Here is a 26,156-nt window from a genome sequence, read left to right as displayed (position 1 = left end):
AAACCTGGTTCCTGTGGCTAGGGAGGTGCCAAGGTCCATCTTGGGGTGGTCCTTATCATATGAAATTATCAACTCACTTGGTATAACATCACTAGTAGGAATTGCAGCATCATTATCATTATCATTATCATTATCATTATCGACACTCTGCATATCCATTGATCGATCATTTGGTGCAGCCACGTGTGCACTCTCCTCATCTCTAAGCCCTAAAAGCACATATATTTGATTTTCACTCAAAAGTTCAATTCTTCCTTCCTCATCGTGTGACTCTACTATCTGCAAGTTGTCCCAGTCAACTTGTGGTATAGGATCATCAACCTCCATATCAAACCTAAACCAAATATCGTTTGCAGTTTACGGTTTACACAAAAAAAATTTTGAAAAAAAAGAAACAAAAAAGCGTAAAGGCTACATCACCACACCTCGGAGGCAGTGCACGTTGCACCATGTCAGGCAGCGTCGAGGGCGCAGAGTCTCCGTCGAGCGCAGGTGCCAGCGAAGCCGCGTCAACGCCGGTCAGCGAGGGCGCGTCCACCACGAGGGACGAACTAGGATCCGGCAGGGCACGTGACGATGTTGGGGCTGCATCTAGCCTGCCGAGCGCGTCGGCCGCTTGCAGCAAGCTGAGCGCGCCTGCTGTCGGGGCCACGACGAGGGGCGACGAGGTCACTCCGAGTTCCACCGTGGTCGTGCCAACGGCTGCCGAGGTCGCTGCGAGTTCCTCCATGGTCATGCCGACGGCCATCGTGCCCGCTGCAAGCACGGGTGACGGCGTGGCGGCGCTGAGCACGGGTGGTTGTGTGGCGGCGGCGAGCGCGTCCGCCGGCGGTGTCGCGTCACGGCCGCCCTGCATCGTGGACGTCTAGGGCACGCGAGCGTTCTTCGTTTGCGAGTGGATACGGAATTGAACTATCTTTCTGACGTCGTCCGATGCAGTTTGCGAGTGGATACGGATTTGATCTATCCTTCCGACGTCTGACGCCTGCCCTCCTCTCCCGAGCGAGTCCCCGGAAAGCGCGCAGCCGTGAGCCGGAACGGGGCCAAGGCCGCAACAAATGCTGCCCCAGGCCAATGTACACGCGCACCCCGGGCCCCGCTCGAGAAAATACACCCGTAGGCCGCAACTGCACCGCAGCACGCACCGGATCACCGACCCGCAGATCGCGTCGCGTCAGATAAGCGAGCGATTTCATGTATAGTACGTGCTATAGGGTAGGCAGTAGGCTAGGCGTACCTGATCATCCGATGGCTGATGGCTTCCCTCCTATGCGCCGAAAATGACACGCTTATTGTTGTCAGCGTCACTGTTGCTGAACATATGAAGAAAATTTCGTGTTCCTGTAGTACAATTACATTATAAAATATATTGCTCCGTAATCTCGTTCCCTTCCAGAAACATGACGCTGATCTTTTTGACGTCCGATGCAGCCAAGGCGCGAACGGTGATGCAAACGGACGTCTCCCAGCAGCCAAGGGCAGCAATGTCTTTTCGTGTGGAGGACAATCCCAAAAAACAGAAACAAAGGAGCTAAATAGGGATTATGGCAACAAAAACAAAGTGTATATGTTTACACTGGCAATTTTGCGAAGTCAATTTTTTGAATGGCAATTTTGCGAAGCCCATTGTTTGCAATGGCAAATAGCCAATTTTCTCGCGAGGGCGCGTCCACCACGAGGGACGAACTAGGATCCGGCAGGACACGTGACGACGTTGGGGCTGCATCTAGCCTGCCGAGCGCGTCGGCCGCTTGCAGCAAGCTGAGCGCGCCTACTGTCGGGGCCACGACGAGGGGCGACGAGGTCACTCCGAGTTCCACCGTGGTCGTGCCAACGGCTGCCGAGGTCGCTGCGAGTTCCTCCATGGTCATGCCGACGGCCATCGTGGCCGCTGCAAGCGCGGGTGATGACGTGGTGGCGCTGAGCACGGGTGGTTGTGTGGCGGCGGCGAGCACGTCCACCGGCGGTGTCGCGTCACGGCCGCCCTGCATCGTGGACGTCTAGGGCACGTGAACGTTCTTCGTTTGCGAGTGGATACGGAATTGAACTATCTTTCTGACGTCGTCCGATGCAGTTTGCGAGTGGATACGGATTTGATCTATCCTTCCGACGTCTGACGCCTGCCCTCCTCTCCCGAGCGAGTCCCCGGAAAGCGCGCAGCCGCGAGCCGGAACGGGGCCAAGGCCGCAACAAATGCTGCCCCAGGCCAATGTACACGCGCACCCCGGGCCCCGCTCGAGAAAATACGCCCGCAGGCCGCAACTGCACCGCAGCACGCACCGGATCACCGACCCGCAGATCGCGTCGCGTCAGATAAGCGAGCGATTTCATGTATAGTACGTGCTATAGGGTAGGCAGTAGGCTAGGCGTACCTGATCATCCGATGGCTGATGGCTTCCCTCCTATGCGCCGAAAATGACACGCTTATTGTTGTCAGCGTCACTGTTGCTGAACATATGAAGAAAATTTCATGTTCCTGTAGTACAATTACATTATAAAATATATTGCTCCGTAATCTCATTCCCTTCCAGAAACATGACGCTGATCTTTTTGACATCCGATGCAGCCAAGGCGCGAACGGTGATGCAAACGGACGTCTCCCAGCAGCCAAGGGCAGCAATGTCTTTTCGTGTGGAGGACAATCCCAAAAAACAGAAACAAAGGAGCTAAATAGGGATTATGGCAACAAAAACAAAGTGTATATGTTTACACTGGCAATTTTGCGAAGTCAATTTTTTGAATGGCAATTTTGCGAAGCCCATTGTTTGCAATGGCAAATAGCCAATTTTCTCGCGAGGGCGCGTCCACCACGAGGGACGAACTAGGATCCGGCAGGACACGTGACGACGTTGGGGCTGCATCTAGCCTGCCGAGCGCGTCGGCCGCTTGCAGCAAGCTGAGCGCGCCTGCTGTCGGGGCCACGACGAGGGGCGACGAGGTCACTCCGAGTTCCACCGTGGTCGTGCCAACGGCTGCCGAGGTCGCTGCGAGTTCCTCCATGGTCATGCCGACGGCCATCGTGGCCGCTGCAAGCACGGGTGACGGCGTGGCGGCGCTGAGCACGGGTGGTTGTGTGGCGGCGGCGAGCGCGTCCGCCGGCGGTGTCGCGTCACGGCCGCCCTGCATCGTGGACGTCTAGGGCACACGAGCGTTCTTCGTTTGCGAGTGGATACGGAATTGAACTATCTTTCTGACGTCGTCCGATGCAGTTTGCGAGTGGATACGGATTTGATCTATCCTTCCGACGTCTGACGCCTGCCCTCCTCTCCCGAGCGAGTCCCCGGAAAGCGCGCAGCCGTGAGCCGGAACGGGGCCAAGGCCGCAACAAATGCTGCCCCAGGCCAATGTACACGCGCACCCCGGGCCCCGCTCGAGAAAATACGCCCGCAGGCCGCAACTGCACCGCAGCACGCACCGGATCACCGACCCGCAGATCGCGTCGCGTCAGATAAGCGAGCGATTTCATGTATAGTACGTGCTATAGGGTAGGCAGTAGGCTAGGCGTACCTGATCATCCGATGGCTGATGGCTTCCCTCCTATGCGCCGAAAATGACACGCTTATTGTTGTCAGCGTCACTGTTGCTGAACATATGAAGAAAATTTCGTGTTCCTGTAGTACAATTACATTATAAAATATATTGCTCCATAATCTCGTTCCCTTCTAGAAACATGACGCTGATCTTTTTGACGTCCGATGCAGCCAAGGCGCGAACGGTGATGCAAACGGACGTCTCCCAGCAGCCAAGGGCAGCAATGTCTTTTCGTGTGGAGGACAATCCCAAAAAACAGAAACAAAGGAGCTAAATAGGGATTATGGCAACAAAAACAAAGTGTATATGTTTACACTGGCAATTTTGCGAAGTCAATTTTTTGAATGGCAATTTTGCGAAGCCCATTGTTTGCAATGGCAAATAGCCAATTTTCTCGCGAGGGCGCGTCCACCACGAGGGACGAACTAGGATCCGGCAGGACACGTGACGACGTTGGGGCTGCATCTAGCCTGCCGAGCGTGTCGGCCGCTTGCAGCAAGCTGAGCGCGCCTGCTGTCGGGGCCACGACGAGGGGCGACGAGGTCACTCCGAGTTCCACCGTGGTCGTGCCAACGGCTGCCGAGGTCGCTGCGAGTTCCTCCATGGTCATGCCGACGGCCATCGTGGCCGCTGCAAGCACGGGTGACGGCGTGGCGGCGCTGAGCACGGGTGGTTGTGTGGCGGCGGCGAGCGCGTCCGCCGGCGGTGTCGCGTCACGGCCGCCCTGCATCGTGGACGTCTAGGGCACACGAGCGTTCTTCGTTTGCGAGTGGATACGGAATTGAACTATCTTTCTGACGTCGTCCGATGCAGTTTGCGAGTGGATACGGATTTGATCTATCCTTCCGACGTCTGACGCCTGCCCTCCTCTCCCGAGCGAGTCCCCGGAAAGCGCGCAGCCGCGAGCCGGAACGGGGCCAAGGCCGCAACAAATGCTGCCCCAGGCCAATGTACACGCGCACCCCGGGCCCCGCTCGAGAAAATACGCCCGCAGGCCGCAACTGCACCGCAGCACGCACCGGATCACCGACCCGCAGATCGCGTCGCGTCAGATAAGCGAGCGATTTCATGTATAGTACGTGCTATAGGGTAGGCAGTAGGCTAGGCGTACCTGATCATCCGATGGCTGATGGCTTCCCTCCTATGCGCCGAAAATGACACGCTTATTGTTGTCAGCGTCACTGTTGCTGAACATATGAAGAAAATTTCGCGTTCCTGTAGTACAATTACATTATAAAATATATTGCTCCGTAATCTCGTTCCCTTCCAGAAACATGACGCTGATCTTTTTGACGTCCGATGCAGCCAAGGCGCGAACGGTGATGCAAACGGACGTCTCCCAGCAGCCAAGGGCAGCAATGTCTTTTCGTGTGGAGGACAATCCCAAAAAACAGAAACAAAGGAGCTAAATAGGGATTATGGCAACAAAAACAAAGTGTATATGTTTACACTGGTAATTTTGCGAAGTCAATTTTTTGAATGGCAATTTTGCGAAGCCCATTTTTTGAATGGCAATTTTGCGAAGCCCATTGTTTGCAATGGCAAATAGCCAATTTTCTCGGCTAGGGAAGTCCGCCACCATTCATCGTAACTATTTTTTTTTTTGAAAAAACAACACAATAAATATAGACCCCCATATAAATATACCATGCTACGATATATATTAGAGAAACATATAAAAAATAAATCATCAATATATATATATATATATATATATATATATATATATATATATATATGCATGCCAAGTAAACTTAAATATTTTGCACATAAATTTTTTAACGATTATTAACTCTCATCAAGAAATAATGTTGCTAACAAAGATCTAGAAAACAATAAATGTTTAAGGTTACGAAGAAATGATGTATAAATAAAAATAAAATCCACCGTTATTATTTCTAATAAAAAAACACATTTGAATATTTCTATGCTTATTACTAAAGCATGAAATGATCTACATTATTAGCAATGAAAGATTAGAAGACGAAGTTGCTAACCTTTAGAAGATTAAAGATGAAGCCGGCGGCCGAGAGTAAGAACTTGCTTCCCCAAGCAAGAACACGGATGAACAAGCAAAGACCAAAGATTTGACCTGTGCCTCGGACTGGGGGACAGTGAAAGCGGGTATATATAGGTGGGGACTTTTAGTCCCGATTGGTGGAGCCTACCGTGACTAAATGATCAACCTATAATCCTGGTTGGAGCCAAAATCCAGAATAAAAGGGTCAGCAGGACCTTTGGTCCCGGTTGGTGGTTCCAACCGAGATTGAAAGGCAACCTTTAGTCCCTGTTTGAACCACAGACCGGGACTAAAGATCCCTGCTGCAAAAGCCTGCTGCACCATCCGTTGAACAGGGGATTCTAGTTCCGGTTAGTGGTTCCAATCAAGATTAAATCTCCTATTACTCCCGGGCTAAATTTTAGCTGGGACCAAAGCTAAAAACCGAAAGTCTGTTCTCAAATTGTGAATGATCTCTATATGCAACTAATGCAGGCTAAGAATGCACGAACCAATAGGGGCCATTGCCCGTCGGCGCCATCCATTCCAGGCCATGAGACTCCACATTCCAGGCTATAACCTATGCGATAGTAAACCAAAGCTGCCAGTCGCTGGCACTTTCGGCTCATTTTTTTTCAATACGTAAAAGATTCGTGTATCATTGTAATTGAAGAAGAGTTTAATCGTACAAATAATACGTTTCTGATGAGCGCGCTAGGTGGTCTTACAGCTATAACTAGACCTTCCTAGCAGACTATTTTAGACTTCGATATTACATAAATGGTATACAACCCAACTACGAGCACCGTAGCAACCTACGGAGCTAGGCGTCTCCGCTGCTGGCTGCGCGACCCTGCTCCACTATCCGAGAAGAACGCTCTTCTACCAGCCTTGTTGTTGGTCGCTGGGAACAACTCGTCCAGAGCTGTCACGTGGCTTGACGTCAAGTTCCCTACGAATATGGTGTCGTATGTTTCATTGACGTGTATAAAACTGGAGCAGCCGGCGGCACAATGCCCATCCTATGCATGTGGAGTACCTCGCCGAAGATCGGTACGTACGCTAACGGCTGAGCGGTAATCCGTCTACCGGCACGGGTCTTCTGATTGCCGCCTTTTACCGTGGAGTGGCGATCAAGTTCCAGCCCACGGAACAGGGATCTCTCTGCACCTCTACGTCCTGCCGACGCGTGTACTTGACACTACACCTATGTGGCTCTGCGGTTCTGTCGTCGTCCCTGGGCCAATGGCCGTTCAGGTGTTCCGACTTGGCAAGGGTCACAGCGACTGCCAGTGTTCGGCAACTGTGCATGCACCAAGACTGGGCGTGTGCGGGTCCCCCCGCAGGCCGTGTCTCTGCGAGCTACAAAGGCAGGCAAAGCTGACCTTGCTCCATCTATCTGCAGGAACGAGCTAGCTAGCTAGCGTGTGCTGTCGTCCTCGTCACCCTGTGTTTGTAAATTTGGTACTTTTGTTTTGTATACCGTGGGTGATGATCAATGCCAAATGGCTCCAAGATGGTACTAAGCAAGTAGCTATATTGAGCAGCATCCATCTTCAACAGGGGCTGCGTACATCTACTAGCTATGTGATTGTGATCTCATCTATCTACATGGCTAAGCTGCAGTACAAGCAGTAGCTAGCATCTATCTATGTCTTGCATGTATACCTGCAGCCTTGCAGGCCACCCTGACCCGGCCCCTTGGGCGCGGCGCAGTATATAAGCGGCCGGCACCTGAAGCATCTCTTGCTATCAAGTGGGACTGTGGGAGTGTCCACCACCCAACGGAGAGAGCATCGATCGGGCACTAGGGAGACAGCGGAGCAGAGTGGCCATCGCCAGCCATGCCGAAGCTGCAGAGGTTCAGAGGAGTGAGGCAGAGGCACTGGGGCTCCTGGGTCTCCGAGATCCGCCACCCACTCCTGTAAAGTTCTTGGTCACTCATGTCATGCATGTTCAGTTGAGAGAAACATATATATAGGGAGTACTAGCTTTGTTTCTTGTCGATACTTTTGCGTCAGCTATAGCAGACTAGCAGGCTAGCCTCCTCTGCTAGCTGGTGCAGTTTTCGTCTCTTCGTTTCGTTCCAAGGCATGCACGCGTCTGAAGTCTGAACGCGCCTTTGTTTGTGTTATTGCTGCGTCGTCTGTGCGTGGCGACGGTGCAGGAAGACGAGGATCTGGCTGGGCACGTACGAGACGGCGGAGGACGCGGCGCGGGCGTACGACGAGGCGGCGCGGCTGATGAGCGGCCCCGCGGCGCGCACCAACTTCCCCCTGACCGGCAGCGGCGGCGGCGGCGGCACCCTCTCCCCGACGCTGCGCGCGAAGCTGGAGAAATGCTGCACGGCGCCGGCGCAAGAGCCGCACCACGGCGCGGACGTGTCACGGACGGGTGGGGACGGCAGTAGTAGCCGCGGCGCTCGCCGGCGGGACGACGACGGCGAGGAGGCCGCCGTGAAAGTCGACCCCGACGCCGACGGCGGCGAGGAGTACATCGAGGAGATGATCAGGGAGCTCACCTACTACGGCCCCGTGGAGATACAGCACCACCCGCCGTCCGCCTCCTCCAGCGCCGCCGCCTGCTCGAGCTCGGCGATTCAGTGACTGACCAGCTAGCTAGCCGCTGCAGTCGTCGTCACCATCTACAGCGTTTGTTTGTTTTGGTAGGCAGGCACATTAGCCGTCCGTTAGGTGCGGCCCGACCCGGAGCCGGAGGGATGGAACGCGAGTTGCGTTTGCCCGGCCGGGGCCCGTTCCTGTTCCTGTTCCTGTTCCTGTTCCTGTTCCTGTTCCTGGGCTGGGGATTGGGATTGAGCGAAGCGAGCCTTGTACATAGCGGGAAGGGGACCAAAGGATCTTTCGGGATAAGGCCTCTTGATTTGGTTCACCATGTGAGGCTTGTTCTCGCCCTTGTCTACCGCGTTTGGTATCCTAGCTCTGCCTCCTTTATCTCTCTCTCTCCATTCCATCGCAAATCTGCGAGAGTTGTGGTTCATGCATTCACATGACGTGACGCGCGGTCGACAGATGCATCGATCGGATGCCATCTTCGGTCCTCTTCCTGCGAGAACCCGACGCATTGTCGTTTCCATTCTGGTGGATGGTGGTGGATTTGCATTCTCTCTCGAGCATGAGTCACGTCTTCCATCGATAGGAATAGGAATAGGAACAGGATCGGCATCGACCACACGACACAATACTAGTGGCCACGACGACAGGCATTGTGACTTCCGAGACACGCAGGCAGCTGTCCCCCAGTGCACAGTGTGGCTCGTATGAACAGTCAAGGCGGGCAGTTAACACTTAAACAGGACGTCACGAACGAACCTTCAGGAGCGATCCGTTTCGCCGTATCCGAGCACGATCCGAGGCCACTGTTTGGCCCATACACACAAGTTGCTTGCTACACAACAACCTGCACCTGTGTTGTGCATGCGAAGCCGAGCCCCCACCCCTCCTATGAACATGGCATGCGTCAGTGGTCACGTATCAGAAACCATCGTGGTGGTGCCACAGCCTGCACTGCTTGAAGCACAGAAAAAACTCGCAAGCTTATTATCGTAAATGATTACATCGCCTGAAATACCAGCGCCCACAATACAGAGAGGAACAGCTCTGTCGCTGGATTCACTACACAGTACACATACCTGATGGCTAGAACACATGCTAGTTGTCTGCTGCAATAAAACCAACACACTGTCTCTCCCCTTACCCACAGACTTACCAAAGCTAGACACTGAAACACAAATCAAACAGCTACTGGTCCTAATGATCAACTCTAACCAGTACACGTGGTCATTATAAGGCCTAAGATTATACAACATGGATACAGGTTGATGCACAATGCACCGTACTGTGGAAACGACCAGTTGGCGCTAGCTCTAATTAACCTAGGTATCATGTTGCCCTTTTGGGCCGTTAATATTAGTATACAACAATATAGTGCAGCAATGCCCCTACGTCGCTCTTCCTCTTGCTGTGCTTCGCAACACCCTTTTACGTCCTTGTTGAACATTGGATGATCTCAAGCCTCGCTTAGCCGGTTGTTCTGGTTTTGTACCTGGGCCATTCTTAACAGAATCAACATCTGTAGCAGGAGCAGCAGACTCAATTAATTCGGTACTGGTGGGTGGCATAGCACTGCTCGAGTTAGTGTAGCTAGGATTATCATTTCCTGAAGATTCCAGCCCTGAGTTGCCATTTGATTGATCCAGAAGACTGCATTGCCAAGGGAACTTGGTTACATAAATGCAAATCCCAAATAAAAAAGGTGAGAGAAAAAAAAATAGAATCTGCAAAGTTGTGGTTACCCGTTGACTAATGTTTTCTTGGTCGACCCATTCATTTTGGTCTGGGTTGGGGGACCTGCATCATTTGGTATGGATTCTGGAAAAAATTGCATAAAACCAGTAAGCCATTATAAGCACAGTACCCCCTCCTCCAAAATATAGTAGAGATTTACTAAGATAAACAATTGCTTGGATTCTGCTTCTGCTGTAGCACTTTCAGAATTCATACCAAAAGATTATTTACTAACCAAAAGATGGTACTCTTTAATTAACAAAAACAGGCAGCCTCCAGAAGCATTTGGGATATCTAACGCAGTAGGCTTGAAGGGCAGGCCTGGTGCAAGCGGTAGAGTCTTACCGCCTATGACCGGAAGGTCCCGGGTGTTAGTCGCTGAATTCTCACTCTTGGTAGTAGGAGAATTCTTACTCTCATCGAGAGAGGATGACACTAGGAGTTGGGGCAATTTTCTTGTCTATTTCTCACACAAGCTCACACAAATGCCATACCAACCTGAGGGGTTGGGGTTACATATTTATAGGCTGCTAGCCAGCCAAGCATATGCCAAGATGCTAGTCTAAGATGCTAATATGCTGTCCTAGCTAAGATGCTGTCCTCTAAGATGCTGTCCTCTAGTCTAAGATGCTGTCCTAAAAACAGAAAAACAGCCACAAGGACCATGTGAGCAACAACAGCCCCACAAAGACCAGCCACACATGACTTATCCATCATTCTCCCCCTAAGTCTTGTGCGTCGTCTTGTGGGAGAGTTGAACCATCCCGATCCTGGAGCAGAGCTCAAGGAACTTGATCCTCCCAAGGGGCTTGGTGAGCAGGTCCGCAAGCTGGTCCTTGGTGTTGATGTAGTTCGCCTTGATGCTTCCTTCCTCCAGACAGCCTCGGATGAAGTGGTACCTCACCCGGATGTGCTTGCTGCGTTCGTGGAACACGGGGTTCTTTGCCAGGGCCAGAGCGGACTTGCTGTCCACCCTGAGCTCCACCGCTCTAGTGTCTCTGCCGAGGAGATCACCAAGCAGTCGAGCGAGCCAGAGCGCCTGAGTCGAAGCGGTGGAGGCCGCTATGTACTCGGCCTCGCAGCTGGACAGGGCCACCACCTGCTGCTTGACCGACTGCCAGCTAACGAGGCACTTGCCGAGGAAGAAGAGGATCCCGCTCGTGCTCTTGCTGGTGTCGATGTCGCCGGCGTGGTCGCTGTCGCTGTACCCGACGAAGTGTGCCGCCTCAGGACACCTCGGGTAGTAGAGGCCGTGGTCGAGAGTCCCCGCAACGTAGCGGATGATCCTCTTCACAGCCTGCTGGTGCTCCGTCGTCGGTCGCTGCATGAACCGACTAACGTAGCCGACGGAGAATGCCAAGTCCGGCCGTGTGTGGGCGAGGTAGCGAAGGCTCCCCACAAGGCGCCGGTACTGTGTAGCGTCCACCTCCGTTGTGCTGTCGCGGCTCAGCTTCAGCCTCTCCTCCATCGGAGTGAGAGCTGGGTTGCAGTCGGTGAGCCCAGCTAGCTCAACGACGCGCTTGGCGTAGGCGGTCTGTTGAAGCGTGATCCCGGAGTCATCCTGGTGCACCTCGATTCCCAGGTAGAAGGAGAGAGGCCCCAGGTCACTCATCTGGAAGGTGGCCTTCATCTCTTCCTTGAATGCCGCCACCTCCGCATCCTTGGTGCCGGTGATCACCAAGTCGTCGACGTAGACACCCACCAGCAGGGCATTTCCTCCATTGCCCCGTCGGTAGATGGCCGCCTCGTGCGGGCTTTGCTCGAAGCCCATCCCCTTTAGCGTGGAATCCAACTTGGCATTCCACGCCCTCGGTGCCTGCCGCAAGCCATAGAGGGCCTTGCGCAGGCGGAGCACCTTGCCCTCCTTGCCGGGGATCGCAAATCCCGGCGGCTGGTGCACGTAGACCTCCTTCAAGTCGCCGTTAAGGAACGCCGACTTGACATCCATGTGGTGAACACGCCAACCCTCCTGGGCAGCTAGCGCAAGGAGGAGTCGCACGGACTCCATCCGTGCCACAGGAGCAAAAGCGTCGTCGAAGTCGACCCCCTCCTGCTGCACGAAACCTCGTGCCACCAAGCGAGCCTTGTGCTTGACGATGGCGCCGGCTTCATCCCTCTTCAACTTGTACACCCACTTAAGGGTGATCGCGCGGTGACCACGAGGAAGGTCAGCAAGCTCCCAGGTGCGGTTCTTCTCAACCGCATCCATCTCCAACTGCATCGCGGCGCGCCATGCCGCGTGTCTCTCGGCCTCTGCAAACGACCGAGGCTCGCCGTCGTCACACGCAAGGTGCAACTGCGCCTCCAGGTCGTGAGGCACCGGTCCCGGCACCGGCTGGTCGCCGAGAAGGTTCTCCACCGTACGGTACCGCAACGGCTCACCGTCGTGGTACGCGTCGACGCGCTCCTCGTCGTGAGAGAGCGGAGTAGCGAGCTCAACCGGGCCGTGCTCGACACGAGCTGGTGGTGGAGTAGACGTGCCCGGAGTGGTGCCTGTCGGTGCTAGAGTGCGTGGCGTTGCCGGCTGTGGTGGAGCCGGCGAAGAGCTCATCGCAGCCGAGGTCCTGGCTGGAGAGCGTGGTGCTGTCGGAGTAGCAGGTGCCGGGGTCGGTGGAGGCTCGGAGACTGGGGTAGACGCGCTCGCCGAAGAAGAACTGCCTACTCCCCCAGCTCCCTCGAAGTGGACGTACTCGATAGTGAAGTCGTCGTACGTCGGAGCCGAGCCGTCGTCCACTGCCTTGTCCCACGCCCATCCTCGCCCTTCGTCGAACACAACGTCGCGCGCCGTGCGCACACGCTGTGTCTTCGGGTCGAGGATGCGGTAGGCCTTCGAGCCCTCCGCGTAGCCGATGAACACTCCCGGAGTGCTCCTGTTGTCGAGCTTGCTGATGTGGCCAAGCTCCTTGGCGAATGCGAGGCAGCCGAAGACTCGCAAGTGGGAGACCGCCGGCTTGCGCCCATGCCAAGCCTCGTACGGCGTCCTGCCATCGAGCGCCTTGGTAGGCGAGCGGTTGAGGATGTAGACGGCCGTCACCACCGCCTCTCCCCAGAAGATAGCCGGCATCCCCCTCTGCTTGAGGAGGGCCCGAGCCATCCCCACAACCGTCTGGTTGCGCCGCTCGACGACGCCGTTCTGCTGCGGGCTGTACGGCGCGGAGTAGTGGCGCTGAATGCCCTCGTCAGCGCAGTACGACGCGAATTCAGCCGCCGTGAATTCGCCGCCGTTGTCGGTGCGCAGCACGCGCAGCTTGCGGCCGCACTCCGCCTCCGCAGCAGCCTGCGCGCGCCTGATGGCGTCCGCAGCCTCTCTCTTGCTGCCGAGGACCATCACCCACATGTAGCGGGAGAGGTCGTCGACGAGCAGCAGGAAGTAGCGTCGTCCTCCCGGTGTGGCCGGTGTCACCGGGCCACACAAGTCCCCGTGCACAAGCTCGAGCCTCTCCTTGGCTCGAAAGCTCGCCCGCTGGGGAAAGGGGAGTCGCCTCTGCTTCGTCAACACGCAGACGTCGCAGAGCTGCTCCACATGGTCGAGGCACGGCAGGCCTCGCACCATCTCCGTGGCACTGAGCCACTTCAGGGCCTCAAAGTGAAGGTGCCCGAAACGCTCGTGCCACTGCCACGCCTCGTCGTCCCGACGAGCAGCGAGACAGAGGGGTTGTGCCACCTGCACGTTAAGAACGTAGAGTCGATTTGCGCTTCTGGATACCTTGGCAAGAAGGCGACGACGACGATCCCAAATCCTCATGACTCCGTCCTCAACCACCACGCGCGAACCGTTCTCATCCAGCTGTCCCAAGCTGATGATGGAGTTCCTCAACGCGGGGATGTAGTAGACTCCGGTGAGCAGCCTGTGCTCACCAGACACGGTGGTGAAGATGACGGAGCCGACGCCCTTGATCTCCACGCCGGAGGCATCCCCAAACTTGACGGAGCCTCGAACGCTAGAGTCAAGCTCGGTGAAGAACTCCCGTCGACCGGTCATGTGATGGGTGGCGCCGGTGTCGAGGCACCACCCGTCAGTCTTGTCGTTGCCGGAGCTGTCGCCGAGGAGGGCGTGTGCTTTTGGCTCGTCGAGGTGGAGGAAAGCCGCTGTGGCCGGTGCCGCTGGAGGTAGCTCGATGCTGGCATGTGCCATGAACAGAGCCGGCTCCTCCTCCTCCGCCTGTGCGACGTGGGCCTGGCCGCGTCGTGGCTGTCGACAGTCCTTGGCCCAATGGCCAAGCTGGCCACAGTTGCGGCAGGTGTCGTCTCGTGCCGGCTTGTGCCTGCCGGCGGCGCCGCCCTGGGCGCCTCCGCGGGCATCACCCTCGGCACGTCCTCGCGCCCCGGCCTGGGCGTCTCTGCGCGCCTTGCGCGGCTTGCCACGCTTGCGGCCGCCTGTCGCGGAAGAAGGCTCCCCCTTCCTTCGGTCACCCTGGCTGGCAAGCCACTGCTCCCGAGTGAGAAGGAGCTTCCCGCTAGTGGTGATGGGCCCCGAGAGGGACTGTGGCTCATCACTGTCGACGACCTTGAGGCGACCTATCGCCTCCTCGATCGACATCGTGGAGAGATCCAGCAGCGACTCGATCGAGCGAGCCATCTGCTTGTACTTCTCGGGGACGCAGCGGAAGAGCTTTTCGACAGCTCTCTCCTCGCCGTAGGTGTCGTCGCCGAACTGCACCATCTTCTGCAACAGAGTGTTGAGACGGAGAGCAAAGTCATCAACGTCCTCACCTGGCTTGAAGGCCAGGTTCTCCCACTCCTTGCAAAGTGCCTGCAGCGTGGACTTGCGGGCGCAGTCGCTGCCGATGCGTGCCGCAGTGATGGCGTCCCAAGCCTCCTTGGCAGTCCGCTTGCTGGTAAGCGAGAACTGCATCTCGGGCAGGACTGCAGCGATGAGAGCATCCAGCGCCCGTCGATCTAGGTCGTAGTCGACGTCGACATACCGGACTGCCTCCCACATGTGCCGCACCTGGAGCTTTACCCTCATCACCGCAGCCCACTCGACGTAGTTGGTCTTGGTGAGGGTAGGCCACCCACCGCCGGGACCGACGTCCCTGACAACAGCCTGGAGCCCGTGGTAACCACGGTACCGATCCGGGGAGAGAGAGCCACGCTGCCTGTGAAGGCCGCGCTCTCCATCGACCCGTCCGCCACCGTTGCCGTGCGCGCCTCCTCCAGGAGCGCCGCCGCCGTGCGCGCCTCCTCCAGGAGCGCCACCGGCGCGTCCGCGCCTGTCTGGGCTGCCGCCGCGCTCGTGGGCGTGCGCGGCTGCCCCAGGAGCGCCACCGCCGTGCGCGCCTCCTCCAGGAGCGCCGCCAGCGCGTCCGCGCCTGTCTGGGCTGCCGCCACGCTCGTGGACGTGCGCGGCTGCCCACTGCGCCGCCCGCGCTCGCGCTGCCTCCCTCTCTAGCAGCTCGAGGTCTGCGTCGGCGGTGTCGTCAGCGGAAATGGAGCTGCCGATGCTGCCGCGCAGAGCCTCGACCTCCGCCGCCGCCGCACGCGCTGCATTCGCCGCCGCCGCCGCTTCCGCCTCCGCTCTGGCTGCTGCCAGCTCCGCCGCTGCCAACCTCGACGCCCTTGCCGCCGCCGCAGCGGTCTCTGCCGCCGCTCGCTCGCGTTCCTCTGCTGCGGCAAGTTCGGCCTCCTGCCGACGCCGCGTGCTCGAGGCGACCGAGCGCTGAGACTGCCCTACGGACATGACGCGCTACCGGGGGGCTGCTGCGTGGGGAGAGGGCTGCTTCAGACGAGCTGGGAGAGGAGTGAACAGGAGCGGCCGGAGCTACTGCTACTCTCAGCTGGGGCTGTTGCGAGGCTGGGCAAGGGGATGAGCAGGAGATGCTCAGGCTACAGGATACTGCGGCTCTGATACCACTTGTTAGTCGCTGAATTCTCACTCTTGCTAGTAGGAGAATTCTTACTCTCATCGAGAGAGGATGACACTAGGAGTTGGGGCAATTTTCTTGTCTATTTCTCACACAAGCTCACACAAATGCCATACCAACCTGAGGGGTTGGGGTTACATATTTATAGGCTGCTAGCCAGCCAAGCATATGCCAAGATGCTAGTCTAAGATGCTAGTCTAAGATGCTAATATGCTGTCCTAGCTAAGATGCTGTCATCTAGTCTAAGATGCTGTCCTCTAAGATGTTGTCCTCTAGTCTAAGATGCTGTCCTAAAAACAGAAAAACAGCCACAAGGACCATGTGAGCAACAACAGCCCCACAAAGACCAGCCACACATGACTTATCCATCACCGGGTTCGAGTCGCGGTCTCCTCGCATTGCACATGTGAGGGTAAGGCTTGCCACTGATACCCTTCCTCAGACCCCGCACAGAGCGGAAGCTCTCTGCACTGGGTACGCCCCTTTTTTTTACAGGCAGTAGGCTATAGCGGTATAACCACACATCATAAAAAGAACTACCTATATGGTTTATACCAATGTTTAAGCTCTCACCAAACCTCAAGCAGCATAATGCCTCGCAATGTTTTTTTATCAACCAACCTCACAATGGTTGTAAAACACATATAAACCTGGAACCAGGAGTTGTATTTTTTTTTCAACATAAGTCACCCCAAGCATGTGTGTGTAGTGGCATTCCAACTGAAGCCAGGATTTACTGGCTAGCAACAGCAATTATGTCTTTCCTGAGCCTTGCAGGCAAAGTTGTCCATGATTTCTGGCCAATGGTTCCCTGCTCTCAACTGGATAATCTAAGTAGACTACTGGACTTAAAAGGGCGTACCCAGTGCAGAGAGCTCCCGCTCTGTGCGGGGTCTGGGGAAGGGTGTCTGTGGCAAGCCTCACCCTCGCCTGTGCAATGCGAGGAGACCGCGACTCGAACCCGGGACCTTCCGGTCACAGGCGGTAAGACTCTACCGCTTGCACCAGGCCCGCCCTTCAAGTAGACTACTGAACTTCCAGCCAACAAAAGTTATTGCAGCTTGACAACCAGCAGGATAATTTGGCAAATTGTGGGTGGCTGATGATTAAGTTAGAAATCATCTAACTAATGAATGATACTCCTAAGAACCACCAAACCAACCAAATGCTAGCAATGGCTACACAAATGGTTAAGGTTGATATTTAGCTAATTATGTCTGGCCGTTGCCTTTGCAAAACCTAATGCAACTCAGTGGTTGTGACCATTATTAGAACAAAAAAGAGTTGGTCTAATTTGGCTCAAAAATTGCTGAAGCTCAGAAACTTCTCTACATACATTAGTGATCACTGATCAGTTCATTAGAGAAAATCTGATGCGAGCTCAGAGTCCAGACAAAACCAAGCTGATTTAACCCCACAAAAAATATGAGTAAGACAAACTAGAATCAAGATTTGTGTGATTGTGTAAGCAAGGAATATCCCTAAATACCTGAAGCTGAGTTGACATGTGTTTCCCCTATATGTGGTTCTGAAGTGGGAGCTTTAACATCTCCACTATGGCCAGTAGTATCCTTAGTAATTCTGAGACAAGAAACATGAGAAATTCAAGGAATAAATGACACTATGTTAGTTTACGGTAGATAAAACAAAATAACATGAGTATAAAATAATCCAGAACAACGATATGATTATCTAATGCTATCAATATCATGGAACTGAGGATTATACGACTTCACGAGTGCAAAACTTTCCAGTATGAAGAACAGTAAAAGAGTGATACAATACGTGACTGATAGTGACATCGACCATGTAATCGCATAAGCATCATTATTTAGGTTAATTACACAACTTTTGCAAAAAAGTTATTATATGTTTAAATTTCAAAGTTGGAATTAGATCTTACATAGAGAAACTGTAGGTGGAATTTACAGCTCGACATATATTACTTAATCAGTAAGCTTATAACAGATGGTGTTGGTGACATTTAATTAACCGCAACATAAGCTTGTAAATGATGGTGCAATTGCAGCAAAAACTGAATTAAACAGTAAGAATTGTCTTATGCAAAAACTGACCCTGTGGAAGACACGTCGTTACCCTCTGCAACTTTATCTGCACATGTACCACAATAGAATATTTTAGAACAGGATATTCACAAATTCTATAATCATTATACATGGCTAAAAACTGGGTAGAATATCATGAGATAACCAGGGTGAGGAGTCAAGGGCAACTGGATAAGGAGATTTTACCGGGGAGAATTTCAGATGCAACTTGGTATTCTTGGGGTGCATTCCCATTGTTCTTTGCAAGGTCCACGGGCTCAGTAATACCCTTAGGACAACAAAAATGCACTGATAAATAAAAAATAATACTTGTGAAACAAACTACAGAAAAGGTTTTGAGGACACATGTCAATGAATAATGATTTTTTTCTGAATTCGCATCCACATTTTCAACAAACAGAGGCAAGTAGATTTTATACTACAAACTGAGAAAAGTAAAATACAGGCAGAGGTAACATAAGTGATCATGTATTGTGTTAATAGGAGCAGCTAGGGGCAACAGCTTAGTGCACAATGTATCAAAAAGGTTGGTATGCACATTGGCCAGAATTTACTATTTTTGGAAGACTAAAAGGCATCATGTGTTCTTATCAATAAATGTATAAGCCACTTGCTATGTAAATAGTGTTGCTACTGACAACAGAGTACTGTGCTATATCAAACTGAGCCCAAATGTACAAGTATAATGAAACAAACATAAAACAAAAATCATGAACTACTCACATCAGTTCTATCTTCAGTTAGTGTAATAGGTAAGGAGCATCCACCAACTGGTTCTGTTGCTGCAACTTTCTCAGACCCTGTAGCCAATATACAACAAATTAGTTTTTCACAGTAAAATAGTGCAACTAAATAAAAGAAAGTGAAGCATCAGTAGAAAAGAATAAATATCAAAGTATGCAGCCTGAGTGAATTTGGAGTCAAAAAAGAGCCCGTAAGTGTAAAGAAATTTCACCATTATAGGTTTCGGTAGGATCTCCAACTTTCTCATCAGTGCCCAATGAGAATATAGAGGTGTTATTCTCAAATAATCTGGAATTAGAACCATAATTCCAGAATTTAGGAGCATCAGCAGAACCTCCAGATGATCCAATGTGAGCTCTTCGTGATTCCTCCAATTTTGTCCAAAAGCTGGAAAGGTAGTCCTCTGTGGTTACCTTTACAAGGTAAAATACTTGGTTAGCAGTGAATATGCAAGCACAAGTGAGGCTTCATTTAACCAGACAGGTGTCAAGCAAGATAGTGATTAAGAAAAGGAAAGCCTATATCATGTAACACACCGTTTTCCTGCCTAGTAACATGAGTTTTGTTCTTACCAACTTCAGTTGGTTTTCCTTTTCTTAGAAATGTTGTGAATTTATACATTTCATATAGAATGCAGCAATTTCATGGTATAAATTTAAGACGGTTGAAAGTGACCAGTAGCAGCTCCATCACATCTCATTCAAGACCATGGAATACAGATCAATATAACAAATCATCAGTACTTCAAGTGCTGATGATCATATAAAGTTGTGAAGTTCATCAATCTTAGAACAGCTCTAGTGTGAGCAAAACCCTATCTGTGAGCTGTGAAAACAGCACTTTACACATTGTAGCATTCGACTGCTATGTGTTAGCTAAAATCAACGCCCAAACATGAGCCGAACCGAGAGGATAAAATAACCCAGGAGCTAATTGCATGAGTGCTATGAGAGAGAGGTGGGCAGAGCGAAATTGTTTTATATTTCATGTACGGGGCCATCAAAACGATGTCCACGCTAGAGTCACCGAACTGCCATGGATTGAACTTTACATTCTCAAATCAATTTTACAATGGAACTGCCCTTATAAGAGAGTAACATTTTGTAAAACTACGAATATCTCACAGATGATCAAAATATTGCCACAAAAGCCTAGGCTGTACATAAGTGCGCAATGCCAAATTCGAATCAGTGACCTTGACCCAGCATAAATTTCTTTTATTACCTTTGTTGACGAGATAGAGTATTTGGAGGGTGATGTGTCAAACTTCTGATGGCCTAAGAATGGGGATTGCCAAGGAGGTAACGACTGCATGTATGATTTCGCTAAATCAACTGGAGTACCCATGTCAGAGTCATTGTGCTGCATGAGATGGCAATACGTAAAGAGTAAGAAACAATTTATCCAACCATAACCAGCAGTAAGTTCGCCAATCACCAAAAACCAATAGGTTAACAAAGAATAGAAGGAATATATATTTATACTCACAGAACTAAATATATCAGTATTTAATGTGCATGGCCCATTGTCTTCAGGCTTTAAGCCCAGTCCCTGCCTTTTCTCTTCCAACCATTTTTTTGCTTCCGTAACTGCTGCAGTGCATAGCTCAGGTGATGCTTGGAGTGGAGAGCCTGGAGAAAAACTACCAGGTCCCATTCTCATACTAGAGAGTGGAACTGATTCAGGGAAATTCCGGTCACGGCTCAAGGAGCGCCATGTTCCTGTAAAGTCATGTGCAATGCCTGCATTCCTACTTGGGATTTCTTCTGGCTTTCCATACTCATGGGCTTCAGGAAAAGTAGAATCTCTGACTCTTGATTTTATTAACTCTACCATCCTATCACATTCATCCCTGCAAAAAGAAAAAAAACACTAATTGTTCCAAGGGATAGCGCATCTGCTGAAGATATCACCAATAAATCAGGTTTTAACATACTGATGGATCTACCCAGCATAAAAATCACAACACTTGTCAATAAATAGCATCTAGAGCAGTTACATTACATAAGGGTAAGGTAGCATAACATGTGTAATGATTTACAGTGCAAGCTTTTGTTAGCCTTGTATTTAAGGGTCCCTACATACATCTACATTATCAGCTGCAAGATGAGTATGAACTTCAAAGTTTGTCCATTATAATCCATTGCACGGTATACACAACAAGGATTACAAGAACTTGACCTTAATGAATCTAAGGATGCACCATCAACAGACTTGATGAACGAGATGTCAAAAGAAAGAATTATTTTAGTGCCACACTTAATTGTAGTAGGTTGTCCAGAAAAAAAATGACATTATACATGTTAGCCCACAAATAAAAGGACAATAGCAATATGGTTACCTTGAGAATGTTTCCTTCATAACCATTTGCTCAATAGCAAGCTTTGACTCGCTAAGAGGAACTATTGATCCATGAGTGTCATGAATATCTTCATTTTCATCTGAGTGTGGACAGCATATATAGTGATGTGAGGACACAATTAATAGTCAGCAGTATACGAAAGGCAATGATCAGATGATACAGAGAGCAAGGTCTATTATTAAATAAATTTGTCTGTAATAAGGCGTCATAATCAAATCATGATGGTACAAGCCTAAAAGGAAGTCTAACATTACTAAGATCGCTAATCCTCCCTTCTGCTTATTGGCTAAAAAGATTGTCCAGCATTACTAAGGTCAAGACTGAGATCCTCTAACCACTTTACAGGAAAAAAAAATACAGGAGGTACGGAAATTCTACACTGAAAAATATGTAGAGAAAATCACAGAATTTCCATCCAAGAACCTGAAGCTCCCAAATTATGTTCACTCTGAAAGTTTTTTTTTTTTTTTTTTTTGAAAAAAAAGACTCTGCTCCACTTATCCTGAATTTCAAGGAGTAATTAGCATGGTGCCAGGTCATTGAATTCATTACTTCAATTCTGATTTCTGACGCATATTGACTGATGTGATATGTACCAGATGGATTGGTGGTACTAATACTGAACTTTGGTTGATAGAAGCCATATGCCACTTCAATGAAATACGTTGAATGTACAGTATGCACTACAGAGATATGGTAACTCGGCATTTCATATCAATCCATGCTTGTCCCTGGTGGCACCTACCGAAATTCTACTCTACTGGAGTAAAATTCTAACCGCAATTCATATATCCAAACCCACCCTTTAGCCAACTGTGACACCGAATTAGCTAAGATTCGAAACCTCCTAGCCTAATTTGAGCAAGTCAAGACGAAACCCTTGGTCGCGAAGTCGAAGCAGAGCAGCAACTCGTGCATAGTACTCGAAGCTACAATAGCAAGTCAGACAACCAAGCGGCTCACTGAACTGAACGACGGAGTGAGGGAGCGAGAGAAGAAGAGCGTGGACGAGAGGAAGGAAGGAGAAATTACTCAAGCCGACGACGTCTTCGTCCTCGTCCTCCCCCGAGCCGGTCTCCTCGGGCGAGGAGAAAAGTAAAACGGAAGAAAAGACACTCTTCGCTCCGGAGACGAAGCCGGCGAGCCAGCCGGGGCTAGTCCCCGTCGCCGCTCCCGCCTCCGCCGCCTCCGCCGCGGCTTCCTCCGGCGAGAGGCGGCGGCGCTGGGCCCTCCCGCTGCCGGATCTATCGTCCTCCGGCGATCGCCGGCGGCGAGCCCCGAAGAGGGACGCCATGGGAGGGGCGGAGGGATGGGGAGGAGGAGGAGCAGTGTGAGGCGACGAAGAGTTCGTGAGGCGATTTTCGAAGAGGCGCCGCGAACTGCTACGGCCACTGCTTTTAGCGGGAGCGTGGCGGTGACACTGCCAGTGACAAGTGGGACCGTCGTCTTTGCGTGCGTGTGCGGAGCCCACCCAGCAGAGGGCCGCTCGTTAGACCGTTGCCTTGTCCGGGTGACGTGGAACTAAATCGGACAAACTGTGCGGACGACGGGGTGCCTGTGAACCGCCCTTTCAAGCTCCAGTCACAAGCAGCAACCGTACGAATGAGGAGTGGGACCCACTCTGTTTTATGTTACTGTCCCTGCGTAGCTTTTTCCAGCGTGCGAGACTGATCGTGCGAATATTTTTCTGGTAACCGCCGGTGTCCGGATGGGCGGAGATGGGCGTTCGAGCCATTCGATGACATGTGGGCTCGGCTTTTGTAAAGGATAAGCTTGTGGGCTCGGCTTCGGTAACATGCGGAGAACTCGGGCTTACTGTGACTGAACAAATCAAGGCTGCTCTTTGTGTTTGTGAAAATATACCAGAGCATCCTATCAAAAAAAGAAAGAAAATATACCAGAACAAATGAGCATGTTTTTGACCATTGAAGAGTCATTAAGGAGGAAATTCATTCTAAACATGCTCAGCGGTAGGTGAAATTTGTTACGTGCCATTATTTGGGTATATTTTCAAAAGAATTGCAAGTTACGCTCGATAGCCACCATTTGCTCGTATACTAGCTGGAACCTTAGAAGATTATGCATTCATCGTTTCTGCTTAAGGAGTATCACAGCCGCTAATTTGGATACATATTTTGTTGCTCATATACAGAATAATTGTCTGAGTAGTAAAGTAGATCCTGGATTACATGTTCATCCCATGTTAAAAAATCATTTGTTGTACGAAGCGTCTCATCTGAATGCCAGTCTCAAAATAGACTGTCAGTCTCAAAATACACTATTTAGAGCTCCAAACCAAGCTATGATCTTCCGCAAATATGATGCGATGCTGACAGTAACATTAACTACGGTAAAAGATGTTGTTGACACTTAATCAGGTCACATGCTTGATAAGGAGTTAGATCGCTCGATGTAGGGCCTAACCGATTTTGGGATCGGCCGACGCTTAGGGGATGTCCACACCTGGACCTTGTGCCTCCAACGATGAGCGTAATACGCAAGACACGTCGCCGGAGGAGCCTCGCCGGGAGCGCGATACGCAAGACACGCCGGCGAGGTCTCTTGAGACCCAAAACCCCACACGCCCGGGAGGGACCCCGTCAGGGCGTGCGGTGGCTGTGGGCTGCTTTAGCCGGCCTGACTGCTCTAGAGCGTCGTCATCGTCGATCCTCCAGCCATGTAGCACCAACGAAGAACGAGAAGAGGTAGATTGGGAAAAGAGGGTAAAAAGAGGTAGTAGATTGATTTGTTGTGTTTTTGTGTCGATTGGATAGATGGGAACTCAATCGGCCATGATCCTCTCATATATATAGAGGGGGTGGTCTTATCCCAGTAGAAAACTCTCCAAGACTTATTTTCCAAGTTTTCCACGAGTTTGGAATAGTTTGGATCGGAATCCAAAAGGTCAGATCCGAACAGGTTTTTTAATTAGGTCTGCCGGAAGTTCTGACATCCACCGGAACTTCCGGGAGTCGGAACTTCTGACCTTTGTCGGAACTCCCGACGTGGGGATAACCCCGGGCATCCGAGCAGGTTTTTTCAGGTTTCCCCGAAGTTCTGACACCTATCGCGCCCTGATATCCATCCTATTAGGAACCGATATCGACGCCGACGAGGTTGTGGAAATAGCAACTTCGAGGCCCTCAGGAGCGCACTGAGCAACTCCTCTTCATGATCAGGTTGAGTGGCACATAGTATTCCAATTATTATCCCAACATCGAACTAGTAGATGGAACTAAATTAATACAATTATTTACAAGTTAACCAGACTTTCTATTACAAATTTTACATCCCGCTCCATCTAGTGGACGCAATCTCTGCTCCACTAGGGTTCAGTCGCTCCATCAAGGAATCCAGAGTTAACTTATACCACGCTTGGAGTTCACACCCATTCCAAGTGCTACTATGCAGCGGCGGTCGAGCTATTGCTCAACACAGTCTACGGCGTACCTGTAAAACAACTTAACGGCTGCACCGTGAGTACATTGCATACTCACATAACTTAATTCTAACATATATTATTTGGGGATGCATAAGGTGATTATTAGGCGTTTGTATGAGTGCGTAAAGCAATGATGTTCATTAAGAAGTATGGCATGCCATGCTCGACATAGAAGTAAAGATATTCATTATTATAACAAAGTGCTCATAGTCCATTGTTCATGCTACCATGGTATAGAAAGAATGAACAACCGAATAGTTTCGTCCCGAAGGACTCCAGGCTTTCAAGACTCTACAGAGGTGTACAACTGTACCCACACGGAAGTCAGGACTGACCACCATACATGTGCCCGGGTAAGGGTTGCCTCACGCCTTTCAACCTTTCCCTAATCTGGCCCAAGTGTCACACGAAAGGTTTGAGCGGTTGCCCGGTCAATGTCCTAGATATTCCCGACCGATGCTACCCCCCTTGCCAGTTTCACGGATAAACAGGTCACAGCTAGTTACTTAGCTTGTCGATCCCATCTGCGACATGTGGTTTGTATGGGTGATTACTCGGACTTACGTATCCCAATACACGATCCTTACTGCTCCACGAGCTACGTCGTCTGAGATCCCACACTCACGATGACCTACCCCTCACATGAGCAAGATATCCAAGCTATCATCAAGATTATCTTATTAGGGATATTAGTCCTTAGCCAGATTAGCTAGGTAAGTCAAGTTGTACCCTCATTGGTTTTAGTAGTTAATTATCCAGATGTAACATCCTACATGCGTGAGTATGAGTTTCCTTCTCATGCTCGACTTCTACCGTTGCCCAAGCAACTAAGCATTAAGCGTTTCCATTCCCGTTGTTTAGATGAGAGGCTTCTACAGATTATTAAGCTACTCTAGGTGTAGTATAAGAATGATCATTATCCAAGACTACATGGGATGTATGACTCATAATGCAACTTGATAAGTATCCAAAGTAGGGTTTATAATAGTGGGGTGCCTGCCTGATAGTGCTGCCGATCCTGACGACTCGCACACGATCCTCACGAAAACGATACATCCAAGCCTGAAAGGATAGATTCCAAGGGTTGGAGACGATCGTGCGATAGATAAGGAAACTAGGAATTATACTTAGGATTTAGAGAGAGGCATCTATTGTGATGTGACCCTATTGCTGCTTTACTAGCTATGGGTGTGAACTAATGGTGGCGACCCTTTGAGTGAACTTACTATCTAACCTCACCCTCTCTGTGATAGTCGGACACTCCGTCCTACTGACAGACACTCCGCTGTACCGGGTGCCAAGGTGGGTTATCTATGGTTGGGCTCTATACTAATTGGTGGATGCTCCGTGGGAATAACGGAGACTCTGATGGGAACTAGGTGCTCTCGGGTTTTCAAGTTATTGGTTCGATATAATTCATCAGACACTCCGTCGAGGTGACGAACGCTCTATTCTCACTCAGCGAGAGACTTAGACTGTTGGCGACTATACTTCAAGTTTGGAGGACACTCTGGTGACATAACCTATGCTCTTGGGTTCTTGGGTGAGGGCTTGGGGATTCATATCTAGATCTCGGGTAAAGGCATCCATGCATGTGCTGGGTATTTCTATGGTAACTTAGGTGACTTAGCTAGGCTCAATGTAGCTAGGTTAACTAGTGTAACTAGTGATTCCTTGACCAAGAGAAATCCTAGAGATAAAGAGAGATTGAGGGATAGCATGCTTGATTCTTACTCTTGGGGTACTTTTTCATCAAGCCATCCTCATGATCCATCCATGCAAGAGAGAACACTTAGATTAGGGTTGGAGGATTGATCTCAAGATAAAGAGAAGAGCGAGCTCTT

General features: G+C 51.1%; 2 protein-coding genes across 2 annotated transcripts; one reads left to right on the top strand and one right to left on the bottom strand.

Moving 5' to 3' along the window:
• Positions 1-6,626: 6,626 nt before the first annotated feature.
• On the top strand, positions 6,627-8,887 carry LOC136492625 (ethylene-responsive transcription factor ERF003-like). The gene is made up of 2 exons (XM_066488610.1): positions 6,627-7,454; positions 7,698-8,887. The coding sequence occupies exons 1-2, from the start codon at positions 7,375-7,377 to the stop codon at positions 8,134-8,136; spliced, it is 519 nt and encodes a 172-aa protein (XP_066344707.1). The 5' UTR covers positions 6,627-7,374; the 3' UTR covers positions 8,137-8,887.
• A 153-nt stretch (positions 8,888-9,040) lies between these two features.
• Positions 9,041-22,235, bottom strand: LOC136492624 (protein KAKU4-like). The gene is made up of 11 exons (XM_066488609.1): positions 21,903-22,235; positions 20,850-20,949; positions 19,997-20,360; positions 19,733-19,870; positions 18,720-18,921; positions 18,488-18,564; positions 17,951-18,032; positions 17,774-17,810; positions 17,188-17,279; positions 9,843-9,918; positions 9,041-9,750 (listed from the first exon to the last, which is right to left on the bottom strand). The coding sequence occupies exons 1-11, from the start codon at positions 22,162-22,164 to the stop codon at positions 9,489-9,491; spliced, it is 1,692 nt and encodes a 563-aa protein (XP_066344706.1). The 5' UTR covers positions 22,165-22,235; the 3' UTR covers positions 9,041-9,488.
• Positions 22,236-26,156: the final 3,921 nt, after the last annotated feature.

Source organism: Miscanthus floridulus, chromosome 11, assembly GCF_019320115.1.
Source record: "Miscanthus floridulus cultivar M001 chromosome 11, ASM1932011v1, whole genome shotgun sequence".
Lineage (NCBI taxonomy): Eukaryota > Viridiplantae > Streptophyta > Magnoliopsida > Poales > Poaceae > Miscanthus > Miscanthus floridulus.
Note: the sequence above shows the minus strand (reverse complement) of the source record. Positions and strands in the feature narration are given on the sequence as shown.

Bases quoted from the DNA above. Each gene is read 5' to 3' on its own strand.
- LOC136492625 (XM_066488610.1), top strand. From the start codon at position 7,375: ATGCCGAAGCTGCAGAGGTTCAGAGGAGTGAGGCAGAGGCACTGGGGC. The intron at 7,455-7,697 runs GTAAAGTTCTTG...GCGACGGTGCAG, and splicing joins GAGATCCGCCACCCACTCCT to GAAGACGAGGATCTGGCTGG.
- LOC136492624 (XM_066488609.1), bottom strand. From the start codon at position 22,164: ATGGCGTCCCTCTTCGGGGCTCGCCGCCGGCGATCGCCGGAGGACGAT. The intron at 19,871-19,996 runs GTGAGTATAAAT...CATCTCATGCAG, and splicing joins ATACTGATATATTTAGTTCT to CACAATGACTCTGACATGGG. The intron at 9,751-9,842 runs GTAACCACAACT...TTGGCAATGCAG, and splicing joins AAGAAAACATTAGTCAACGG to TCTTCTGGATCAATCAAATG.